This window comes from Myotis lucifugus, unplaced genomic scaffold (genome assembly GCF_000147115.1).
Source record: "Myotis lucifugus unplaced genomic scaffold, Myoluc2.0 scaffold_847, whole genome shotgun sequence".
NCBI lineage: Eukaryota > Metazoa > Chordata > Mammalia > Chiroptera > Vespertilionidae > Myotis > Myotis lucifugus.
This window is the reverse complement of record NW_005871895.1, coordinates 150,777-172,840: the sequence shown is the minus strand read 5'-3', so window position 1 is coordinate 172,840 and position 22,064 is coordinate 150,777. Positions and strand designations below refer to the sequence as shown.

At 40.6% G+C, this 22,064-nt stretch overlaps 1 protein-coding gene across 2 annotated transcripts in view; it reads right to left on the bottom strand.

The window, feature by feature from the left end:
- Nucleotides 1–6,941: 6,941 nt before the first annotated feature.
- BUB1 (BUB1 mitotic checkpoint serine/threonine kinase) overlaps nt 6,942–22,064 on the bottom strand; it is a 42,152-nt gene continuing 27,029 nt past the window's right edge. The window contains exons 17-25 of one of the 2 annotated variants that reach the window (XM_014448525.2): nt 21,827–21,914; nt 17,926–18,155; nt 16,233–16,376; nt 11,606–11,721; nt 11,144–11,305; nt 10,809–10,966; nt 10,534–10,708; nt 9,888–9,994; nt 6,942–7,273 (exon numbers count right to left, since the gene is read on the bottom strand). In XM_014448525.2, the coding sequence (XP_014304011.1) occupies nt 7,078–7,273; nt 9,888–9,994; nt 10,534–10,708; nt 10,809–10,966; nt 11,144–11,305; nt 11,606–11,721; nt 16,233–16,376; nt 17,926–18,155; nt 21,827–21,914 (1,376 nt within the window). In that variant the 3' untranslated portion in view covers nt 6,942–7,077. The remainder of the gene's footprint in view (nt 7,274–9,887; nt 9,995–10,533; nt 10,709–10,808; nt 10,967–11,143; nt 11,306–11,605; nt 11,722–16,232; nt 16,377–17,925; nt 18,156–21,826; nt 21,915–22,064) is intronic. The other variant, XM_023747363.1, reaches the window with a different exon arrangement.

The following is a 22,064-nucleotide window of genomic DNA, read 5'->3' as shown; positions in this document are numbered from 1 at the left end:
TTAAGCTAACAGTACAGACAAAGTGGAGATAGGCTTAACTTATAGAATGAAAATAGGTTTGATGCAAGAAATTTTATGGCACTCACCTGAACAGGATTACATATTATATGTGTGTTGTGATTGACTAATTGGGTTTCATCTTGAGTATTATAACTAGTGGTTCTTAAAGAACAGGATTTTGTATGTATTATGTACATTTTTCTAAGAAGTGTTTATTATTATCATAGAATCAAAGACATATGTGAAGGAAAAGGCTAAGAATTACTGTACCTGATTTGATGTGGAACAACTCTCATTTCCAACTTCAGAGAATTATAATCCAGAGTTTTCAGTAAGTGGTGCTGGTGCTGACACTCAAATTAGTAAACTGTCCAGTGCCCCTTCCGCTGTCTCTTCCCACGCCTTCTAAACTCTCCTCCCACTTTCTCTCTTCTCACAGCATGTCAGTTTCTTTCTTCCAAGTGAGTCAATGCAGCTGAGAATGTTAATTTATTTGATATGATGCTCTGAAAAAACGTGAGGGTGTTCGTTTGTCATCCCATCAGGGGCAGTTAATGCTCTCTGGACAGATCAGATCTGGGCCCAAATGTGCACTCTGATTGGAGTCCCAAACCGTGGGACATGTCATGAGACAACTTATAAGAAGGGCCATTGGTGTTGAGACTGGGAGTTCCTTTTTGCCTTCCTGGACCCTTCACTCTTTGCTGCTGTTTACTGGTGTATTTGCTTACAGTTCCATTGGTCTAGATGCTATAAGAAATCTAACATCTTTCTCAGCCTTGACCAGTACTTCCTCAATCACCTTCACATGGAAGTGGAAGAGCCTTTCTCCACTAGAAGGGCCCTGCTCAGACTCTTGGTTTTCTAAAGCAGATGCCAGCTCCACTCTCCACTCCAAAGACTATGACAGTCAACTGATCAGGATTACAGACTATGTGCTATGCACTTAAATGGCATCATAAAGAGCAATCCTCTGTACTTGCTCAGGACATCAACTCCCTGTAGCAGGCCTAAGCTGGAAGGTCAGCGTGGCCATGAACACCAGGCCATAGGGACCCAAGTGTCACGTGGGCAGGGTCCAATCCTAACCTCACAGACAGGAAAACTACAACCCGAAGAGCGAATTACCTGAGTGAGCAGTGCAGAGCAGGGCCTGATTCCTGCTCACTCTAATGTGTGAACTGCCAAGACAATGAAAACCCCATGCCCACAGCAGGGACTCTGCAAGGTAAATGTCAATGAACCTAGGAGATGAACCATCCTTTCCCGAGGGCCCATTTGGGGCTGCAGCAGTGTGCCTGGTAAGATTAACTAGTCACGGCTTTTGGTGTCTTGGTGACATGGAGAGAGAATTTAGCAAGAGCTCCGAGGGTGCAGTGCACAGGGCTGTTCAGCATTAAAGAGAAAGACTCAGTGCTCCCCAGGCCAGAAGGAATCATGGAAGGAATCTCTCTGCAGAGACGGAGCTAAGGCCAGGATAGGACAGAGTGCACCTTCTGAACAAAGGTGTGACTCCAACACGTGGGCAGCTCTGCACAGTCAAGAGGTGTCTTGGCATCACATTTCCCAAGACAAGAGCTGATGGAGGACCAAACTGGAGAACACAGCACCAAGCACAGGACAGAGTCAGAATGTGCATGCTGACCACCCGCGGAGAATGCTTGCCTCCTTCCACCTGCTTGGAAGGAGCACAGCAAGGCAGGGCTGTGGCTTTCAGCTCTGAAGAGAGGGAAGCAACCCCTCCAGGCGAGTCCCACCCACATGCCATCCCTGAACTGCTGGGCAGGAGCTGCAACCACCACCTGGACTCCTCCTCCTCCCAGGGCCTGAGACAGGCCTCTAGACCAGGCAGGATGGGCTTGTTCCCCTGGCCAATGTCTGGTGTAGGCAGGGCACGTGGTTGTGACAGGAGACAGAGGGACTTCCAGGAAAGGCTTTCTTTACAAACTGGGGGAGATGCAGGGAAGAAATCTGCTTTCTCTTTGCTGATGTGGGAGTGTGGCTGTGATGGCTGCAACCAACGCAGCCACTTGCTGTCTGGGAAGAAGTGCTCCAGGGTGCATGACTGATGGAGGGTTTTGACAGTGGCCTTCTGGACACCAGGCTCCTTTTTACACAGTGTGCACAGGGATCAGGTGCCACATTGGTGAGGGAATTGGAGGTCATTTTAAATTTTTTTGTTTTTTTCAAACAAGCCTCTATTTGTAGGAAGAACAGAACTCAAAGGGCTTTTCCCCTTCACTGCACTAAAACCTAAACTCTCTTTGTGGAGAAAAATGTGTCCTACACCTTGAATGTGGCTTGACCTTGGCTCCACCCTCATTCCATGAATGCAGATGGGAATTTTGTGACTAAAATGGATTAGAATATAACAAAATATTTCTGTCACACCAAGTAGACTTTAGTGATCTGTTGGAGAGACAGATCTAATTACAGCTGAATCTTTGGGGAAGAAAAATAGTTGTTTTATGAATAATGAAAGCTGATAAAACTGGGAGCACCACAAAATTAAATTGTGTCTTTCATGTTTGAGTCAAAATCACTAGCCAGCCTTGGAGAAAGTAATTTAATTATGAAGTACAGACTGCTTTTTTGTATCTCAGTCTCTCTTCTCTATATCTCTTGTCTGCACAAGGATCCTATCAGGTGACCCAACCCTCATTCACAATCCAGTTTTGGAGACCATGTATTCCAGCTGCTCTACCCATGCATGCATATATGCATCTATCCCTCCCTCCATCACATGCATGCATGCATCTATCATCATCCCTCCTTTCCTACCTCTTTCCCTCCCTCCCTCCCTCCCTCTACCCATCCACCCACTCATCCATTTACAGGCATTATCAGCCACTTGCCACACACTGCTCTATGAGGGATGTTGTCCTCACTTAACATCCACTGTTAAACGGTTCTACTTTACAGACGTGGACACTGAGGCAGGTGAAGAAGCTTGCCCAGAGTCACACTGTGAGTTGCAAAAATGGGACTTGATTCTGAAGCTTGGATGCTGCTTCAACCGCCAGAAGACTAGCAGCCTCAGTGTCTCCCTCAGGTCTCAGGTTCTTGGTACTCCCTTCACCTTAGCCACAGGCCCACACCTGTCCCAGCAAAACCCGAAAATTCAAATTAAAGGCAACAACTGTACAGTACAGACCTATAGCTGGGTAACAACTTACAAAAAAGCAGAGGCTGTATCTGTGTTCAAAGCTCAGCTGTGGGTTCCCCTTCACACAGCCCTTAGACATGGCAGCCATTCAACCCTGGTGCTCACAATGTGCCCCACACCAACCTTTCCAGGCCTATCAGCTACTCCCTCTGAAATATACCTAGTTTTTAAAATGCTCCACCTGTGTAGTTGGATTCAGTGAAGAGAAACATGAAGAATGTCCTATTTTTGTCAGATTTTCCCCGAGTTTTTTTCATTTTTTACATCCAAAGCAGACAGTCATTGTAGCTAGCCTTGTACTACTCTGGAACAAAAAATTCCTCTGCTACTCAGCCATGGAGGTTGGGGAGCTGGTGTTTGGGATTAAGGAGGTACTCTAGAGCATTTCTTAGCATCACCATGCCCTGTGATAAGTCTGGGAAAAGACAAGGTGCCTTCTACTCAATGTACCACTGGATGCCCTAGCCAGAGCAATTAGGCAGGAAATAAAAGGTATGCAAATCAGAAAGAAAGAAGTAAAACTGTCTGTTTGCAGATGTGCCTTTATATGCAGAGAACCTTAAGACTCCACTACAAAACTGTTAGAACTATTAAACAAATTCAGTAAAGTTAGAAAATTAAAAATAAACATAGAAAAATTAGTTGCCTTTCTATACACTAACAATGCACTGTCTGGAAAAGAAATAAAGAAAAAAATCCCACTAACAATACCTTCAAAAACAATTTTTGGGAATATATTTAACCAAGGGATTAAAAACTCTGTACATGAATACTAAGACACTGATAGTAGAAACTGAAGACACAAATAAATGGAATGAAATCCTGTGTTCATGGCTAAGAAATATTAATATTGTTAAAATGTCCAGCCCTGGCCAGTGTTCCTAAGTGGTTAGAGCATCGGCCCACACACTAAATGGTCTCAGGTTTGATTCCCAGTCAAGGGGACATACCTGGTTGCAGGTTTGATCCTCATTCAGGAGGCAACCAGTCGACGGTTCTCTCTCTCTGCCTCTCCCTTCTTCCCTCTCTTCCACTCTCTCTAAAAATCAATGGAAGCTCTGGCAGGCATGGCTCAATGGTTACAGCATCTCCCTCCAATCAAAATGAAGGGTCTCGAGTTTGATTCCTGGTCAAGGGCACTACCTGGTTGCAGGTTCCTGGGCCCCATCCAGGTGCATGTGGGAAGCAAACAATTCATGTGTCTCTCTCACATTGAAGTTTCTCTCTTTCATTGATGCTTCTCTCTCCTCCTTTCCTACCTCCCTTCCACTCTCTCTAAAATCACTAGAGAAAATATCCTTGGGTGAGGATTAACAACAAACGTTCATACTAATCTAAGCAATCTTTAGTTCAATGCAACCACTATAAAAATGCCAATGGCATTTTTCATATCAATAAAGTCCCAGCCCAGCCCGCATGGCTCAGTGGTTGAGCATCAACCTATGAACCTGGGGGTCATGGTTAGATTCCTGGTCAGGGCACATGCCTGGGTTGTGGGCTCAATCCCATGTGGGGCCTGCAGGAGGCAGCTGATTGATGAATCTCTCTCATCATTGATGTTTCTATCTCCCTCTTCCTCTCTGAAATCAATAAAATATATTTAAAAAAATAAAAAATTCATACAATTTTTAGGAACCACATAAGATCCTGAATAGTCAAAGCAATCCTGAGGGAGAACAAAGCTGCATCACACTTCCTGACCTCAAGCTACATTACAAAGTTGTACTGAAAACAGTGTGACATAAAACCAGACACCTAGACCAACTAAACAAAATCAAGTGCCCAGAAATAACCCCTGCATATAAGTTCAACTATTATTTGACAAGGAAGCCAAGAATACTCAATAGAAGAAAAAGCTCTTCAATAACAGTGTTAGGGAAAGTGCATATTCACTTGAAATAGAATGAAATTTGGACCTCTTTCTTGTAACATTTACAAAAGTAAACATGAGGTTTAAATATAAGACCTGAAACTGTGACACTCCTAGAACAGGGAAAAGCTCCTTGACATGGGTTTGTTAATAAATTTTTGGATGACACCAAAACCACAAGCGACAAAAGCAAACATCAACCAGACAAATCTTCTGCAGAGCAAAAGAAACAATCTATAATATGAAAGGGAACCTACACACTATAATATGAAAGGGAACCTACACACACACACACACCACAAAAGCAAAACAAAACAGGAAAGACATGAAATAAGCATTTCCATAGTGATGGTTACTTGAAACTTTAAAATTTAGGAGACTTTCTTATTTCTCAATTGAGGATGGCATTTTATGACACAAAATCCAAAAAAAAGTTAATTTAAAACTTTGTGAATCAGAGTATAACACAAAATTTTAAAAATTTCATGGCAACAGAAATTTTAAATAAAAAACAGACAATAAACAGGAACAAATATTTGCATCTCATACATCAAGGGCTCTGACAAATTAACCTGAAAAAGAACAATCCAAATAAAATGTGCACAAAAGATCCGAGTTCACAGAAATACACAGCTCTTGAATATATGGATATATTTGGTGTAATTCCTGAGAATGCAAATGAAGACCACAGGAAATCCCATGTTTCACCTGTCACAGCAGTAAAGGTCACAGAGCTGTGATGCTAGTGGAGGTGTAGAGAACAAAAGCTTCCATGCGGGCTGGCACAGACCCCTGGGGGCAGTTTGCAAATACCGACACAAAATGTTAAATGCACTCAGCTTTAACCCAGCAATTTCACTTCTAGGAATTTACAGATGTTATCAGATAACTGAATATTACACAGCCATTAAGATTCAATGTGACCATGCCATATGTCATTACTCTCTACTATACCTTAAGTGGAAAAAAAAATTCTAATTGTGTCAGAAATACATAGAAATATGCATAAAATCATTTTTGGAAAGAGTCACAAAAAGTGGGTTGTGCCCTGAGCAGTGATCTCAGTGGTTAGCGTCAGCCTGCACACAGAAGGGTCTCAGGTTAGATTCCTGGTCCAGGGCATGTACCTGTACCTGTACCTGAGTTTCAGTTTAGCTCACTGCCTCCAGTTAGGGTGAGGGAGCTAACCCTCACCAATGTTTCTCTCTTCCTGTCCCTCCCCTTCCACTCTCTCTGAAAAAGCAATGAAAAAAATATCCTCAGTTGAGGATTAACAAAAAAAAAAAACAACAAAAAGTGGGTGGTGGTGGCCTTTGGAACAGGGAAAAGGAGTGGGAGTCAGTATAGGAGGAAGCAGTTGTCTGGATTCTGAACTGGTGCTGCCTCAGGTTGGCTTTCCTTCATTATGCTAATGAAGGAGGAAGTTCAGTTCAGGTTGTAGGACCCTTCCAGCTTTAAAATTAATAAATAAGTTGGCTACTATAATTTTAGGGCGACCTTAAGGATTTATACAGCTTATAAGGCTATTTTTAAGATGTGAGATTTTCCTTTGAATGGTATTTTTAAATAATGAAGAGGCCTAAGATTTATCACTTTAGTATTTCCCATAGATGGCAATGAAGAACAGGCAATAAGACAGGGAAACTATTCATAACAACTTGAGTCCCTTGGCTATGTTTGGAGAATTTTTGCTTATTTTACATAAACACAAACCCTCAAATTTGGAAAAAGGCTGTTTTGGCCCTTTTGTGGCTTAGAGTGAACAGGTAAGCGTTTAAAAACTGATTTTAGAGACTGTCCACACACCAATTCTTCTCATGAATGTTTATGTCCAAGGAGCAGCCATGCTACACAGGGATCTTAGTAAGCTGTGTTTTTGTTAAATTATTGACAATAACCAAGCGCTCACATGAATATATTTTATAGACTTAAAAAAGAAACATTTACAAAAAGAAAGAAACATTTACACAAACAATAAACATGAAGGCTCAAAGTGAGCAGGCCAGCATTTACAACGTGATTTTTCAGGAGTGCTTGTGTCTTATTTTCGAGAACGTTTATGTTCTAAGAGCAGTACAATTAGCCTGTTACGGAGGGTCTTAATCTTGTTTGTATAGTGTTGTTGAAATATCTTCTTTAGCTTTTGCCTTAACAAATCCAAAGACGGAAGATGATGACAATCTGGTATATTCAACATGATGTGGAAAAATTCATTCCACATATCCAAATGCGGAAGCCTGGGAAAACAAAACACAAATAAAGGATAAAATGTAGCATTCCATATGCAGGGCCCACTCTTGCCTTTGACTCCCAGTCATGGAGAACTGAACATTAACAACCTTCACCTACACGAAACTCAATGCATCAAGAAAAGGAATGTTCAATCGACCCTAAATAATAAAGAGGTGATATGCAAATTAACCCTCACACCATCACACCATCACAAGATGGCTGTGCCCACAGCAGAGGCAGGATTCCCATAACGAGCCATAATGAGCGATAAGAAGGGACCTGAGGCTGTGTGGTGCCGGGCTGGGGCACCTGAAGCTGCACCTCCCCCTCCCCGCCTGGCGGGGCTTGATGGGGGACCTGAGGTCATGCCCCATACCCTGGCACTTGGCCGGGGGACCTCAAGCTGGGTCGGGGTACCTGAGGGTACGCTGCGGTACCTGAGGCTGTGCTCCCCGCCCGGCAGGGCTTGATGGGGCCCCTGAGGCTGAGCTCCACCACCCAGCGGGGCTTGACGGGGGACCTGAGGCTGCGCCCCTCTCCCGGCGCTGGGCTGGGGGACCTGACACTGCACCCCCTGCCCGGCACTGGGCCAGGGGACCTGAGGGTGTGCCCCCCACCCGGTGGGGCTTGATGGGGGTGGGGCTGGCTGGGGCTGGGTCTCGAACGATTTCAAGGCGCACGTGGGTGGGTGGGGACTTGACTCTGGGTTCCGCGGCATGCCCCAGACTCTGAAAGGAGGAAGATTTTCATATACATTTTACTAATTTTCTTTCATCTCTGACACTTCTATTATAAAGAGCAAATAGCAATATTAAAATATTTCCTCTAATTAATTCCCTTTTAATGTGCACAAATTTCGTGCACCAGGCCACTAGTTTATAAATAAGAGATATAATTAAACATCTATAAATATCTTATTTCCAAAATGTGATTCAAGAAAAGTAGTCTTAGTAATAATAGCTCTTCAGTGAAAAAGCTTTCTCTTTTATTTTTTTTAAGAATATTGATCTGTTTATTGCTACCGGTATTTTCAATATTGTCAGATCTGATAATCTGGTCAATGGCTCCGACAAGCCTCATTGCATCCATGCCAGGTAGAGAGGCTGGGCTGCCCAGAACAGAGCACAGATTCAAAGTTCTAACCACTGTAATGGCTAAAGCTATCTGCAAAAATTCCAGAACATGGAGATAATGCACTGGGGGAAATTTGTGTTTCAGCAGGAAATCCAGCCCATTATTACCAGGCCTGCTTAGAGTTAATTTATGGCTACTCTGGTCAGAGATTGAAGCCTCTGAATAATTTTCTGGTCCTTTCTTGATGACCAAGAAAAAGCATAAAGTAGTTGCTAAATTTGATGATTCATGCAGAATAAAGCATACTGTAAGTTTTCCTCTGGGGCCTCTTATTTATGTACAGACCCTGCATTTTATAAAATTACTATTGACAGGTCTTTTTCTTGTAAAGTCTGTAAAAATCCATTGGGGCTGTACACTTAAGGTGAATGTCTTTTTCAACGTATGTTTTCATATTTCAAAAACATTTAAGAAGAAGTATCCTATATAATAAAAGCTCAGTGACCCTTACAGCAGAACAACCAGAACAACCGGTTGCTATGACATGCACTGACCACCAGAGGGCAGACATTCAATGCAGGAGCTGCCCCCTGGTGGTCAGTGTGCTCCCACAGTGGGAGTGCTGCTCAGCCAGAAGCCAGGCTGGCGAGCACAGCAACAGTTGTGGGAGCCTTTCCTGCCTCCGCAGCAGCGGTAAGGAGTGGTGAGCCAAGTGGTAAGGAGCGAGCAGGCAGGCGGTCAGGAGCAAGGGGTCCTGGATTGCAAGAGGAATGTCCGACTGCCAGTATAGGCCCGATCTAAACTGGCAGTCGGACATCACCCAGGGGTCCCAGAATGTGAGAGGGCACAGGCCGGGCTGTGAGGCCCTGCCCCTCTCCTGCACAAATTTCGTGCATTGGGCCTCTAATAAATATATAACGAGTATACTTGTACTGAATGCTCAGCCTAAACATTACCAATAGTTGATTCACACATTATATGAAGAGAGCCATCTATGTTGAAAGGAAGAATCCTAGTCAATCATTAATTGCCATTGTGATTTTACAGATGAGAAAACAGTCTCAGAAATACTAGTCATGCAGGGGTGGGACTTAAAACCCTACCTTGTGATGGATAGTTGCCTCATCATATTATTCTATAATTTACAAAGCACTTTTGCATGCATTATTTCTCTTGCTTCTTATAATAAACATCTAGGGTACGCAGGAGGATTATAATTTCCATTTCCATAGGCAAGAGGAGAAACAAGCAACAAGTGGAGGCTTGGTAACACCAGGTGATTGGTGTTTTCAGGAGGCAACCATTCAGCCGGGGTTTTCATTGCTTCTAGGAGGGCCGTGGCTGCCACACTGTCTCAGATGAGAACAAAGTAATGAAGCTGCGGAACTTGCTCACTGTACCCAGCACCCAGGACTGTGCCATGTCACCATACTCGCCAAGGCATGGGTTTTCCACGCAGGCAGAGATCCATTTCCCCTTGAGATGGAACTCAACACACCACCATATTTATTCTCTCCTCACGGTGGTGCTAGTGCTAATACCCACCTTCTAAAAAGACCTTCAGGCTTCCAGACTCCTCCTTCATTTTTCAATTTCATGTAAGAGCCAAAAAGCATGCAGTACACGGTTGCAGCAACTCCAAAGTAATCAATCTACAAAGAAAATATAGGCCTATATATCTAAAATACTAATTCACACACCAGTATATTAAAATGTCTAACTTACTCAGCAAGCTACACAGTCACAAGAAGTTACTTTTGAAGAATCTGGACGTCATATGTTCTGTATCCCACTGATGTGCCCTACTGAATGCCTGTCTAGGCTTTGGTGGAAACTTCCATGGACAGATCACTCACTGTCCCCTGAAGCTCTGTTCTCCTTGAGCTGTTGTGTCCTTCTAAGTCCTTCCTTTCTTTTGTCACCCAGAGGCAAAAGAAATCCCCTCCCCCAAGGACAGTTTGGAAGGCCTCCTAAGTCCTGGCCCTGGGACCCCACCCTCCGCTCTCACTGCGCTCCAAAGCCTCGTGGAATATGCTCATAACTGAACATAACATTCAAGCATGGCCTAAAGCCCAGGATAGGAGACCTGAGCAGCTCATACTAACTAGATGCTCAAATTCATTCTGAAAATATAATTGTTATAATATAATAAAGAAAAACGTTTCCAAATCTCTCATGTTAACTCTTATACCTGGTAGTTCCACGGTTTGTTACTGAGCATCTCAGTACATTGAAAACCGGACGTTTCACACTTTGCTGTAAATGTAGTTCCTTTTGGAAAAAGTTTCATATCTATACTCTGACCCAGGTCAATAAGTGCCAAGCCATCAGATAAATTATCATCTTCTCTGTCCTGTTCCAAAAATCTGTATTAAACACAAACAAGGCCAGGCCGCATGAGCACAATAAAAAAAGTCTGCTAGGCAAATGGTAAGAGGAGAGCCCTGTTAAAAACACAGTACTTGCCTGCTTCCAAGTATGAAGTTGTCTGGCTTAATGTCTCCATGGATGATCTCGCAGCTGTGGACTTGTTCAATCATGTGCAGCATTCTTATAGCAAAGGAAAGCACTAGAGCTTGAGGCATCACTTTCTCAGGGGTGTTTTTATAGAGATTGATAGCATTCTAAAAACAATGGAAAGTGGAATCATGAGTTGGGTACACAGATCAGTGAAATTTCAAGTCAAGAGCTTTGCCCCAGTCTACCACTCCAATAAAAGCTCCAACTATACAAGGTATTTGCAAAGCATAAGATAAAGAACTTCAGATTCATATCCACATCATCAATGTGAATACACTGACCAGTAATGTTCCATAGCTGTAGAGATCTCCCACTAATACGCTGCCATCCTGGAAGAAGTGGGCAGAATAGAACTTGATAAACATGTGTCGCTCACTGGGTGATAGTCTCTCCATTAGCTGGGTCCCAATGTAGAATTCCCAGGCATTGGCGGGCTTCTGGACCTGCAAACCAGGTGTGTCACATTCAAATCCAGTCTCACATTCTGGAAATGATGGCAGGAAAGCAATTTCTATCCCAATGAAAGATATGGGTGGGAAGTGATGACAAGCTGTGCGGTGTTGTTGCATTATGGAACCTGCTGCAACATAATTTTAGTGGCAATTCTGAGTCCATGTAGGATAATTTTGGTTCTTAAGTGGGGGATATAAACCTAAATGAAAGAAACCACCAGTCTTAGAAAAGAAAAGAAAAGCTCTAAAAGGCAGTTCTCTAGTAAACAAAAAGCTGCCCAGATCACTTACCTTCAAAACAAATTTCTGTTTACTTTTGGTATCCTTCACATCTCCATGGGTAACTTCATAAACTTGGGCAAAAGCGCCTTCTCCAAGAAGGTGATCAATATAGACCAGCAAAGAACCTGAGGACACAGACATGTCAAAGTGGGGGGGGGGGGGGGGCAAGACTTTATCACAATTATTAACTAAATCCAAAGAAAGCAGAAGGAAAAAAAGAACTAGAGAAAAAAAAAAACAATCAAAGAAATTGAAAACAGAAAATCAATAGAGAATATGAAAAAACCCAAAAGCTAATTATTTTAATTCTTTAAAAAGATCAATAAAGACAATAAGCCCATACCCAGATTACCTAAGAAAAAGAGAGGACACACAATATTAATATCAAAAGTGAACATGTTACTATTATCAATGAAATGAAACAGAGGCATCACTACAGATTCTATGAACATTAAAAGAATAAAAGAATACTATGAGCAATTCTATGCCCACAAACTTGATAACCTAGATAAAATGTACCAATTCCTTGAAAGAAACAATGTACCACAATTCACACAGGAATAGACAATCTGAGTATGCCTATAACTAGTAAAAAAAATTGAATCAATAATTAATAGCCTTTCTAAACAGAAAGCACCAAGCCCAGATGGTTTCACTGGTGAATTTTACCAAACAAAGGAAGAAATTATACCAATTCTCTACAATATCTTTCAAAGGATAGAAGCAGAGGAAAAACTTATTAACCCATTCTATGAGGTCAGCATTACCCTAATACCAAACCAGGCAAACACATTACAAGAAAAGAAAACTAGCCCTAACCGGTTTGGCTCAGTGGATAGAGCGTCAGCCTGCGAACTGAAGGGTCCCAGGTTCGATTCCGGTCAAGGGCATTTCCTTGGTTGTGGGCATATCCCCAGTAGTGGGTGTGCAAGAGGCAGCTGATCAATGTTTCTAACTCTCTATCCCTCTTCCTTCCTCTTTGTAAAAAATCAATAAAATATATTCTAAAAATTTTAAAAAGAAAACTAAAAGTCAATATCTCTCAAGAACACAGAGGCAAAAATTCTCAACAAAATATTAGCAAATCAAATCCAAAAAAATTATACACCACAACCATGTGGGATTTAATTCAGGTATGCAAGGCTAACTATACATTAAAAAATCCGTTAAAGTAATTGATCACATAAACAGACTAAAAATAAAAATCATATGGTCATATCAATAGCTGCAGAAAAAATATTTAATAAAATTCAATCATGATAACAATTCCCTGCAAAATAGGAATAGAGGGGCACTTCCTCAACTTGATAAAGAAAATCTACAAAAAACCTACTGCTAGCATCATACTTACTGGTGAGAAACTATATATATGTTTCCCCACTAAGATCAGGAATAAGGTGAGGATATCTCTTCTCATTATTCCTATTCAACATTATACTCAAAGTCCTAGTTAATGCAATAAGTGAAAAAAAAGGAAATAAGAGGCCTATAGACTGGGATAAAAGAAATAAAATAGTCTTTGTACACAGATGACAGCAGTATTGTCTATCCAGAAAAATCCCAAAGAATCAACAAAAATCTGTAGCTATTAAGTGATTATAGCTAGGTTGCAGCATACAAGGTTAATGTACAAAAGTCAGTTGCTTTCCTATGTATCGAGATGAGTAAATACAATTTGAAATTAAAAACACAATACCATTAACATTCCACTCCAGGTATGCAAAGCTTATTAAAACACTTAGGTATAAATCTAACAAAATATGTACAAGATCTGCCTTGGCCAGCGCTGCTCTGCAGTTAGAGCATTGGCCCACATACCAAAGGATTGAGGGTTCGAGTCCCAGTTAAGGGCATGTGCCTTGGTTGTAGTTCAAGCCTATGCCCCAAATGGGGGACAGGTGCGAGGCAACCAATCGAGGCAAACAACACTGGTTCTTCTCTCTCCCCCTTTTCCTCTCTTCTCCCTTCCACTCTAAAAAAAGGAATGAAAAACAAAACAAATTTCCTCAAGTGAGGATTAACAAAAAACCAAACATAAAAAAAGTACAAGATCTATATGAGGAAAATGACAAAACTCTGATGAAAAAAATCAAAGATTTAAATAGAGATATTTCATGTACATGAACAGGAAGACATAAAACTGTCAAGTTGTTATTCTTCCCATCTTGATAATATAGATTCAATGTAATATTTCATGGATATTGACAAACTGATTCTAAACTTTACATGGAGAGGAAAAAGACCCAGAATAGCCAGCACAATATTGAAGAATAACAAATCAAAGAGCTGACACTACCCAACACCAACATCAAGCTACCATAATCAGGACACTGTGGTATTGGTGAAAGGATAGACAAATAGGTCAATGAACAGACAAAAATAGACCCAGAAACAGACCCAAACAAATATAGTCAGCTGCTCACTGACAAGGAAGCAAAGGCAATTCAATTAAGAAAGGAGAGTCTTTTCAACAAATGGTGATAGAATAACTGAATATCAACTTGCAAAAATAAACCTAGATACAGAACTTTTCACAAAAGTTCAGTCAAAATGGATCATACATCTAAATGTAAAACACAGAACTATCAAATAAAAGACCCAGAAGACAATATAGAGAAAATCTAGGTGACCTTGGATTTGTCAATGACCTCTTAGATACAACAAAAGCATAATCTGTGCGCCGTGGTTGGTGTGGCTCAGTTGATTGGCCTTTGTCCCATGCACCAGGAGGTTGTCAGTTTGATTCCTTGTCAGGGCACATGCCTGGGTTAGAGCCTTGATCCCCAGTAGAGGGCATGAAGGAGGCAGCTGACTGACATTTCTATCTCCCTCCACGTCTCCCTCTCTCTCTAAAATCAATAAAAGGAAAAGAAAAAAACATATTTGAAAAAAGCATGGTCTGTGAAAGAAATGAATGAAAAATAGAATGAAAAACAAAGTCAGAGACTGAAAGAAAATCTTTGCAAAACACTTATCTGATAAAGCACTATTATCTAAAAAATACAACAAACTCTTTTACTCAACACTAAGAAAATGAACAACCCCATTTAAAAAGGGGCCAAAGATTTATAACTCACCAAAGAAAATATACAGATGGCAAATAAACATATAAAAATGTTCAATATCATGTCATTAGGCAAATTAAAAAAATAATGCACATCTATTAATATAGCTAAAACCAAAAACACTGACACTATCAAATGCTGTGAGGATGGGAGCAACAGAATTCTCATTTTTGCTGGTGGGAATGCAGAATGGTAAAACCCTTCTGGAAGACAATGTAAACATATTCTTATGATATAATACAGCAACCAAACTCCTTGATATTTACCCAAATGAACTGAAAACTTATGTCCACACAAAACCTGCACTGAGATGTTTACTGCAGCTTTACTCATAATTGCCCAAAATTCAGAAACAGACAAGATAGCCTACAATAGGTGAATGAATAAATAAGTGATGGTGCATTCATAATGTGAATTATTACTCAGCAACTGAAAAGAGCTATTACGCCATTAAAAGACATGGAGGGATCTTAAAAAATGCATATTGCTTAGTGAAAGAAGCCAATCTAAAATGTCTACATACTATATGATTTAACTATATAACATTCTGGAAAAGGCAAAACTATGGAGACAGCAGTAAAAAGATGGGTGGTTGGCAGGGTTTTAGGTGAGCACAGGGCAGGTTTAGGGCAGTGAAACTACACTGTATGATATTGTAATGATGGATACACATCATTTCACATTTCTCAAAACAATACTAAGGAAGAGAACCCTAATATAAACTTTAGTTAATAATAATGTAACAATATTGGCTCATCAACTTCAACAAATGTTCTGCACTAAAACAAAGTGTTAATAAAGGAGTCTGTGTATTACGTATGGAAAGTATGTTGTTAGAATGTTATTCCCATTGTTATCCACAGCCACTGTTTCCCACTCCCATTTTTATTAGTTTTGAGTACCTTTCAAAAGTTCTCTGGAAATACTATCAAATATGAATATATACAGACATGATCTTTTTAAGAAACAAAAAGCAGCCAGCCAGTGTGGCTCAGTGGTTGAGCATCAACCTATGAACCAGAGGTCACAGTTTGATTCCTATTCAGGGCACATGTCTGGGTTGCAGGCTCTATCCCCAGTGTGGGGCATGCAGGAGGTAGCCAATCAATGATTCCCTCTCATCATTGATGTTTCTATCTCTCTCCCTCTCCTGTCCTCTCTGAAATCAATAAAAATATTTTAAAACAAGAGCAGTACATAGTACTAGTCTGCCCTTTTTCTTAACAGCATGTTTTGGAGGCCATCCCCTGTAAGTACAGAGAGCTGCATTTCACTGCAGAGATATCCAGTTATTTATTGAAGCAGTCCCTACTGGCACCTATGTAACTTCCAACCTGCTGCTTTTACATGCACATGTTTAAAAGTATGTGCATTTTTAATTTTGATAGGTATTGTCAACTGGCCTTCTAGACGTTAGAGCCCCGATAGCAATAAAAATGTTACCTACTGTTATGGCTTAATACCCTTCCCAAGGTGATGGTGGTGCCAGAAGCAAAATCACACACACAGGGGTCACCACAAACTTCCCACAGAGAAATAAGAGTTTAAAGTTACTACCACATAGTTCTTACCCAGCTGAAACTCAGTCTTGGGCTTGATGGCAGGAAGTTTACACTGCCACTCGAAAGCATTTGGACTGGAGCGCACTGGTTGAGAAAGCCCGGACAGAAGTTTGAAAATCAATCGATCATCCCATGGATTCTCAACAGTGAAGCCTTAAAGAAATGGGAACAAAAAATAAATAAATAAGTAATAAAGTTAGTACCTAAGATATTACAAATAAAGCAAGCAGAGACATGCATTAAATAAGCTTTCAAAAGCCTCACCTGTAAAGAGCACTGATTCAAATAATAAAAACCATTTTCAAAAGTCAAAATGAATGGTTCTGTATAGTTCATTGTCATTTTAGATCTATAATTAGACCAATATTCAGTTGAGACAAAGGAAAACACCAGAGGCACCTGTTTCACTCATCTGGAACTGCTAGATACTGCCTTTAGCGCAATTATGGGTACATGTCTTAAAGGAAGACTTGCATATTAGTTAGGTACTTCTAATATGCTCCGATATATATTCTCTAAATTGCTTTTTCACTTATGTCTACAAAAGATGTTGCCTTTAAAAAAAAATCTCACCTGAGGATACATTTATTGATTTTAGAGAGAGAAACCTCAATGTGAGAGAAAAATCAATCAGTTCCTTCTTGTACACGCCCCAACGTGGGATCGAAGTCCCAACCTATTTGGTATATGCGACGACCCTCCAACCGAGCCACTTGGGCAGGGCAAAAGATGCTGCCTTTTAATACGTACACTACCTATGTGCAATTTGTATGTATGAGATATTTTGGGTTCACAAAAGAGAAATCATTTCTAAAGGGAAGAAAAAAGTTAGTGGCAGTGATCAAGCCTAATCCAGCATCAACATTTACTTAGTGCTAAGCCTACGTAGGACACTGTTCTGAGTACTTTACAGTTAGTAACTTACCTGGTCCTTACTATAAGACTAAGTAGGTACTAGCATCATTGCCACTTTACAGAAAGGCCACAGAGGACTGAAATAATCTCAGCTAAGATCACATGACCTCATAGGAGGGGGAGCCAGGATTAGAACCTAGCCAGTCTATCTCCAGAGGCTGGGCTTCTAACCATTATGTAAAATGTTTTTGTGCAGCCTGGGTTTGGGGATCTCTTAACCCTGAACCTGGTTACTTTTCTGTAAAATGGAGACAACAGTATTACATTAAACGCTTAACACATAGTATGACCTCTAAGTCCAATTTCCTCTTCCAACAGATATTTTTGACACTTTCTAAAATTAAAATGGATGGCCCTAGCCAGTCTTGTTCAGTGGATAGAACATCGACCCTTAGGGTTGCAGGTATGATTCTGGTCAAGGGCATGTACCTCAATTGCTGGTCAAGGGCATGTACCTCAATTGCAGGCTTGATCCCTGGCCCGTGCGGGAGGCAACTAATTGACATGTCTCTCTCACATTCATGTTTCACTCTTTGTGTCTCTCCCTCTCTTTTTCACTCTCTCTAAAAAAAGAATCAGTGGAAGATATCCTTGGGGTAGGATTAAGAAAAAAAAATTAAATTAAAATGGATGAACTAGCCCTCTAGCATCAGCAAATGTGATAAAGTATGCAAATTCTTTCTGAATGACATTTGAATCTCTGCTCTTTGAGCTTTTCATGAAGCAGCTTTTACTAGGTGACTGTCCTAATTCGGGGGCACAATGAAGACTGAGAATCTTTTCATACTTGAAGTATCGACACTCCCAAGTGACCGAGGCTGCACCCATTCTGCCTGGAGTCCAGCACTGGTGTCCGATGGCTTCCGCACAACAGGAAGGTTAGTATCTGTGAGTGTACAAGCTTTCAGGTTCCGCTCTGCCTCGCTGGTCAGCATGCCACCCGCAGCTGGCTGGCTCGGATGCAGTAAGGATGCACTGATGGGGAATGCTGCTTCTGGGCTTTTCTCTTGAATTGGACTGGATGTGTGAAAAGAATGCGAGAGGAGGAAACTAAACACCACATGATTACAAGACTACTAGATTTGACCACATGAAAGTCTCACAAAGCAGTTTCCTTTTCATTCTAGGAATAATATTCCAAAATTGCTTCACAAAGTTGAATAAAGCATTTTCTTCAGACAAAACAAAAATATACAAATACACAGCTAGTACCATATGATTAGAAATAAATCAAAGATGTGGTAATATATTCGATAAGTTGGTAGGTAATACAGGGAATATTCTTTAGTAGGGAACATTGAGAGGAACCAGTTTATACCCCCCAAGCTATTATATGAGCATTAGTACTGTCACCAAGATTGAACACTTATCTTTATCCAAAATACCTTCTTTTATAAAAATGAAATAAACAGAAAGTGTGAACTGCAATCCAACAACCCAACACTGGTACATTTTTACACACATATACATCTGTACATTCAACCTCATTACTCATGGATTCCATATTTATGAATTCACTAGAGGCCGGTGCATGACATTCGTGCACTGGGGGGGAGGGGGCGGCGGTGTCCCTCAGGCCAGCCTGCGCCCTCTTGCAGTCCAGGACTCCTCAGGGGATGTCCACCTGCCTAGCCCGCTCCCAGCAGTCGGACATCCCCCAAGGGGCCTTTAGTGCTGCCTTGGAGGCAGGAGAGGCTCTGGCCACTGCTGCTGCGCTCGCCAGCCATGAGCTGGGCTTCTTTCTGGCTGAGCGGCACTCCCTCTGTGGGAGCGCACTGACCACCAGAGAACAGTTCTTGTGTTGAGCGTCCACCCCCTGGTGGTCAGTGCGTGTCATAGTGCCCGGTAGTTCCCCGTTCGGTTGATTTGCATATTAGGTTTATATTATATAGGATGTGCATGCTAAAATTTATTTGTAAACCCCAAATCAATACTCAACCTGCAGAGTGGCATATAGATCAATGAAACAGAGCAGAGAGCCCAGAAATGAATCTATACCTATATGGTCAATTAGTATTTGAAAAAGGAGGGAAGAACATACAATGGAGTAAACACAGTCTCTTTAATAAATGGTGTTGAGAAAATTGGGTGGGTACAAAAAAAAAATGAAACTAGGCCACCAACTTACACAATACACAAGAATAAACTCAAAATGGATTAAAGACTTGAATGTAAGTTACAAAACCTTAAAAATCCTAAAAGAAAACATGGGCAGTAAAATCTCAGACATCTCTCATAGTAATAGTTTTGCTGATATGTCTCCTCGGACAAGAGAAACAAAGAAAAAAAAAAATCAACAAATGGGACTACAGCAAACTAAAAAGCTTCTACATAGCAAAAAAAAAAAAAAAAAAAAATCAACAAAATCAAAAGGGAACTCATTGCATGGGAGAACATATTTGCCAAGGACACATCTGATAAGGAGTTAATTTCCAATTATATAAAGATATATATTTCCAATATATAAAGAACTTATACAACTCAACATCAATATCAGGAAGACAAACCCAATTAAAAAATGGGCAAAGGACTGGAATAGATACTTCTCCAAAGAAGACATACAGCTGGCCAATAGACATATGAAAAAATGCTCAAGAAAAATGCAAATTACAACCACTATGAGATATCACTTCACACCTGCCAGAATGGCAACCATCATCAATAAATCAACAAACAACAAATGCTGGTGAGGATGTGGAGAAAGGGAACCCTCATGCACTGTTGGTGGGAATGCAGACAGGTGCAGCCACTTTAGAAAAAAATATGGAGTTTCCTCAAAAAATTACAAATAATTTTTTGTAATTTCCTTTTGACCCAGTGATCCCACTTCTGGGAATATATCCTAAGAATCCTGAAACATCAATTTAAAAGAATATATGCACCCCCTATGTTCATCGCAGTGTTATTTACAACAGCCAAGATCTGTAAAACAGCCCAAGTGCCCATCAGTCAATGAATGAATAAAAAAAAAAAACCATGGTATATTTCCACAATGGAATACAATGCAGCCATAAAAAAAAGAAGAAAATCTTATCTTTTGTGACAGCATGGAAGAACCTAAAAATTATTATGCTAAGTGAAATAAGCCAGTCAGAGAAAGACAAATACCATATGACCTCACTTATATGTGGAATCTAATTAACAAAATAAACTGACAAACTAAATAGAAACAGAGGCATGGATACATGAAACAGACTGACAGCTGTGGGAGGGGGGGGCACAGAAAACGAAGGGATTAGCCAAAGAACATATAAGCATAACCCATAGACAGAGAACAGTGTGGTGATGGCCAGAGGGAAAGTGGGAGGAGGCTGGGTGGAGGTGGACAAAGGGGGGGTAAGATGGGGACATTTGTAATAGTGTCAACAATAAAAATAAAGTAAAAAGTAAGAAGAATATTAAAAAGGTACCAGAGAAAAGAAATCCCTTTTCTCTAATTAAAAAAAAGAGGGGGGCGGAGGGGGGGAGTTTGATAACAAGAGCACAGTCCAGTGGTGAGAGCAAGGGTTCTAAAATAAGAGATATGGGTTCAAGTCCCATGCTTCCAATTAGAAGCTATATGATTTTAGGTCATTTATTTAGCCTTCTAGGCCTGGTTTCCTCATCTGTAATGGTAGAAAAGACTAGTTCCTATAACTGAAGTTACTGTAAAGTTAATTAAAAGATATAGTTTATGAAAAGCATAGCCACTGTTCTGGGATATAATAAATGCTCAAAAGATTATAGCTACTTCCAGTGTCTATAAGACTACTCAAATATGTTGGAATTTTACTTCTGCAAAACATTAATGTATGGTAAGTCTGCATTGTGCACCAATTCCTAAGTTTAAACACTGTATCTTCTGCCTCATTTAAGAAAGTGATTGATTATCTTAATTACAATGGGTATAGAGAAGGAATTCTGTTTGCTCAGTTCTGCAACAGGGTCTTTGTCTGGTAAGAGTACTGCAGTTCTGCTCCCAAATTAGAGGAAATCAGATACAGAAACTCTTTCCACAGGGATTCTCTGCTACCTCACTGCTTTTCTCATAGCCCCGATGTACCCCATGTTTAGATTAACCCCTAGAGTGCCGGGGAGGGCAATCGCACTTCTCCTGTCTTTCGCCAAGAGTGCCGGGAGCACTATCGTGCTCCTCCTGCAGTGTCACCATTAGATGCTAGTAGTTCACTCTTTATTGACATATGGTACCTAAGTGCAGATTACTTATGATGCCGAATGCTTGAGTTCTAAAATTGACCACTGGCATTTATCTGCCTAATTTTTTACAGGTACTACGATTTTATGAAGTTTACTCAAATTTTGTAGCCCTAAAGCTTCGAAATGACGTCCAGTTCTAAGTCTGCTTTTATTAGTGATGATAATATTGCTAAATATGTCAAAGATGAAAACAAATGTAGTAAAGGTTTCCTTAAGTTTTTGAATATGTAACTTCATTTACTTGAGATTCATAATTTTTTTCCTAAACTGCTGTAAAATCAGCAAAAATGCCTTGGCAATTTTAGCATAGTTCCTAGGATATTGGTTGGCACTCAAAGGGTTAATTATCCTATTTATCCACAGAGAGGGCCTTCGGACTTAAAGCTGAGAGTCCATAAAAATGCTATTAGCCTTTAAGGACTGGAATTCTATTACATCTTAAAGCAAAGCTAGAATGAAAATGGAGTGACAGAACCACATGCTCACTATACCTGAACTTTCTGTCTTTTGAGGGTTGCACCACGTTTTTTTCACATGAATCCAAAGTCACATGGGTGCACTGTGCTGCTATCACATTTTCTGAAACATAAAAAATTAGAGGTAGACGTTATGTGGACACGTGTGTACACACATGATTTTATGTTATAAAGTCAAGGATTCCTTTTTATAGTGACTTATGTTGTAATTTTAAAATAGTGTTCCATGGTAAATGTGCGGTAAGGTTTTTAA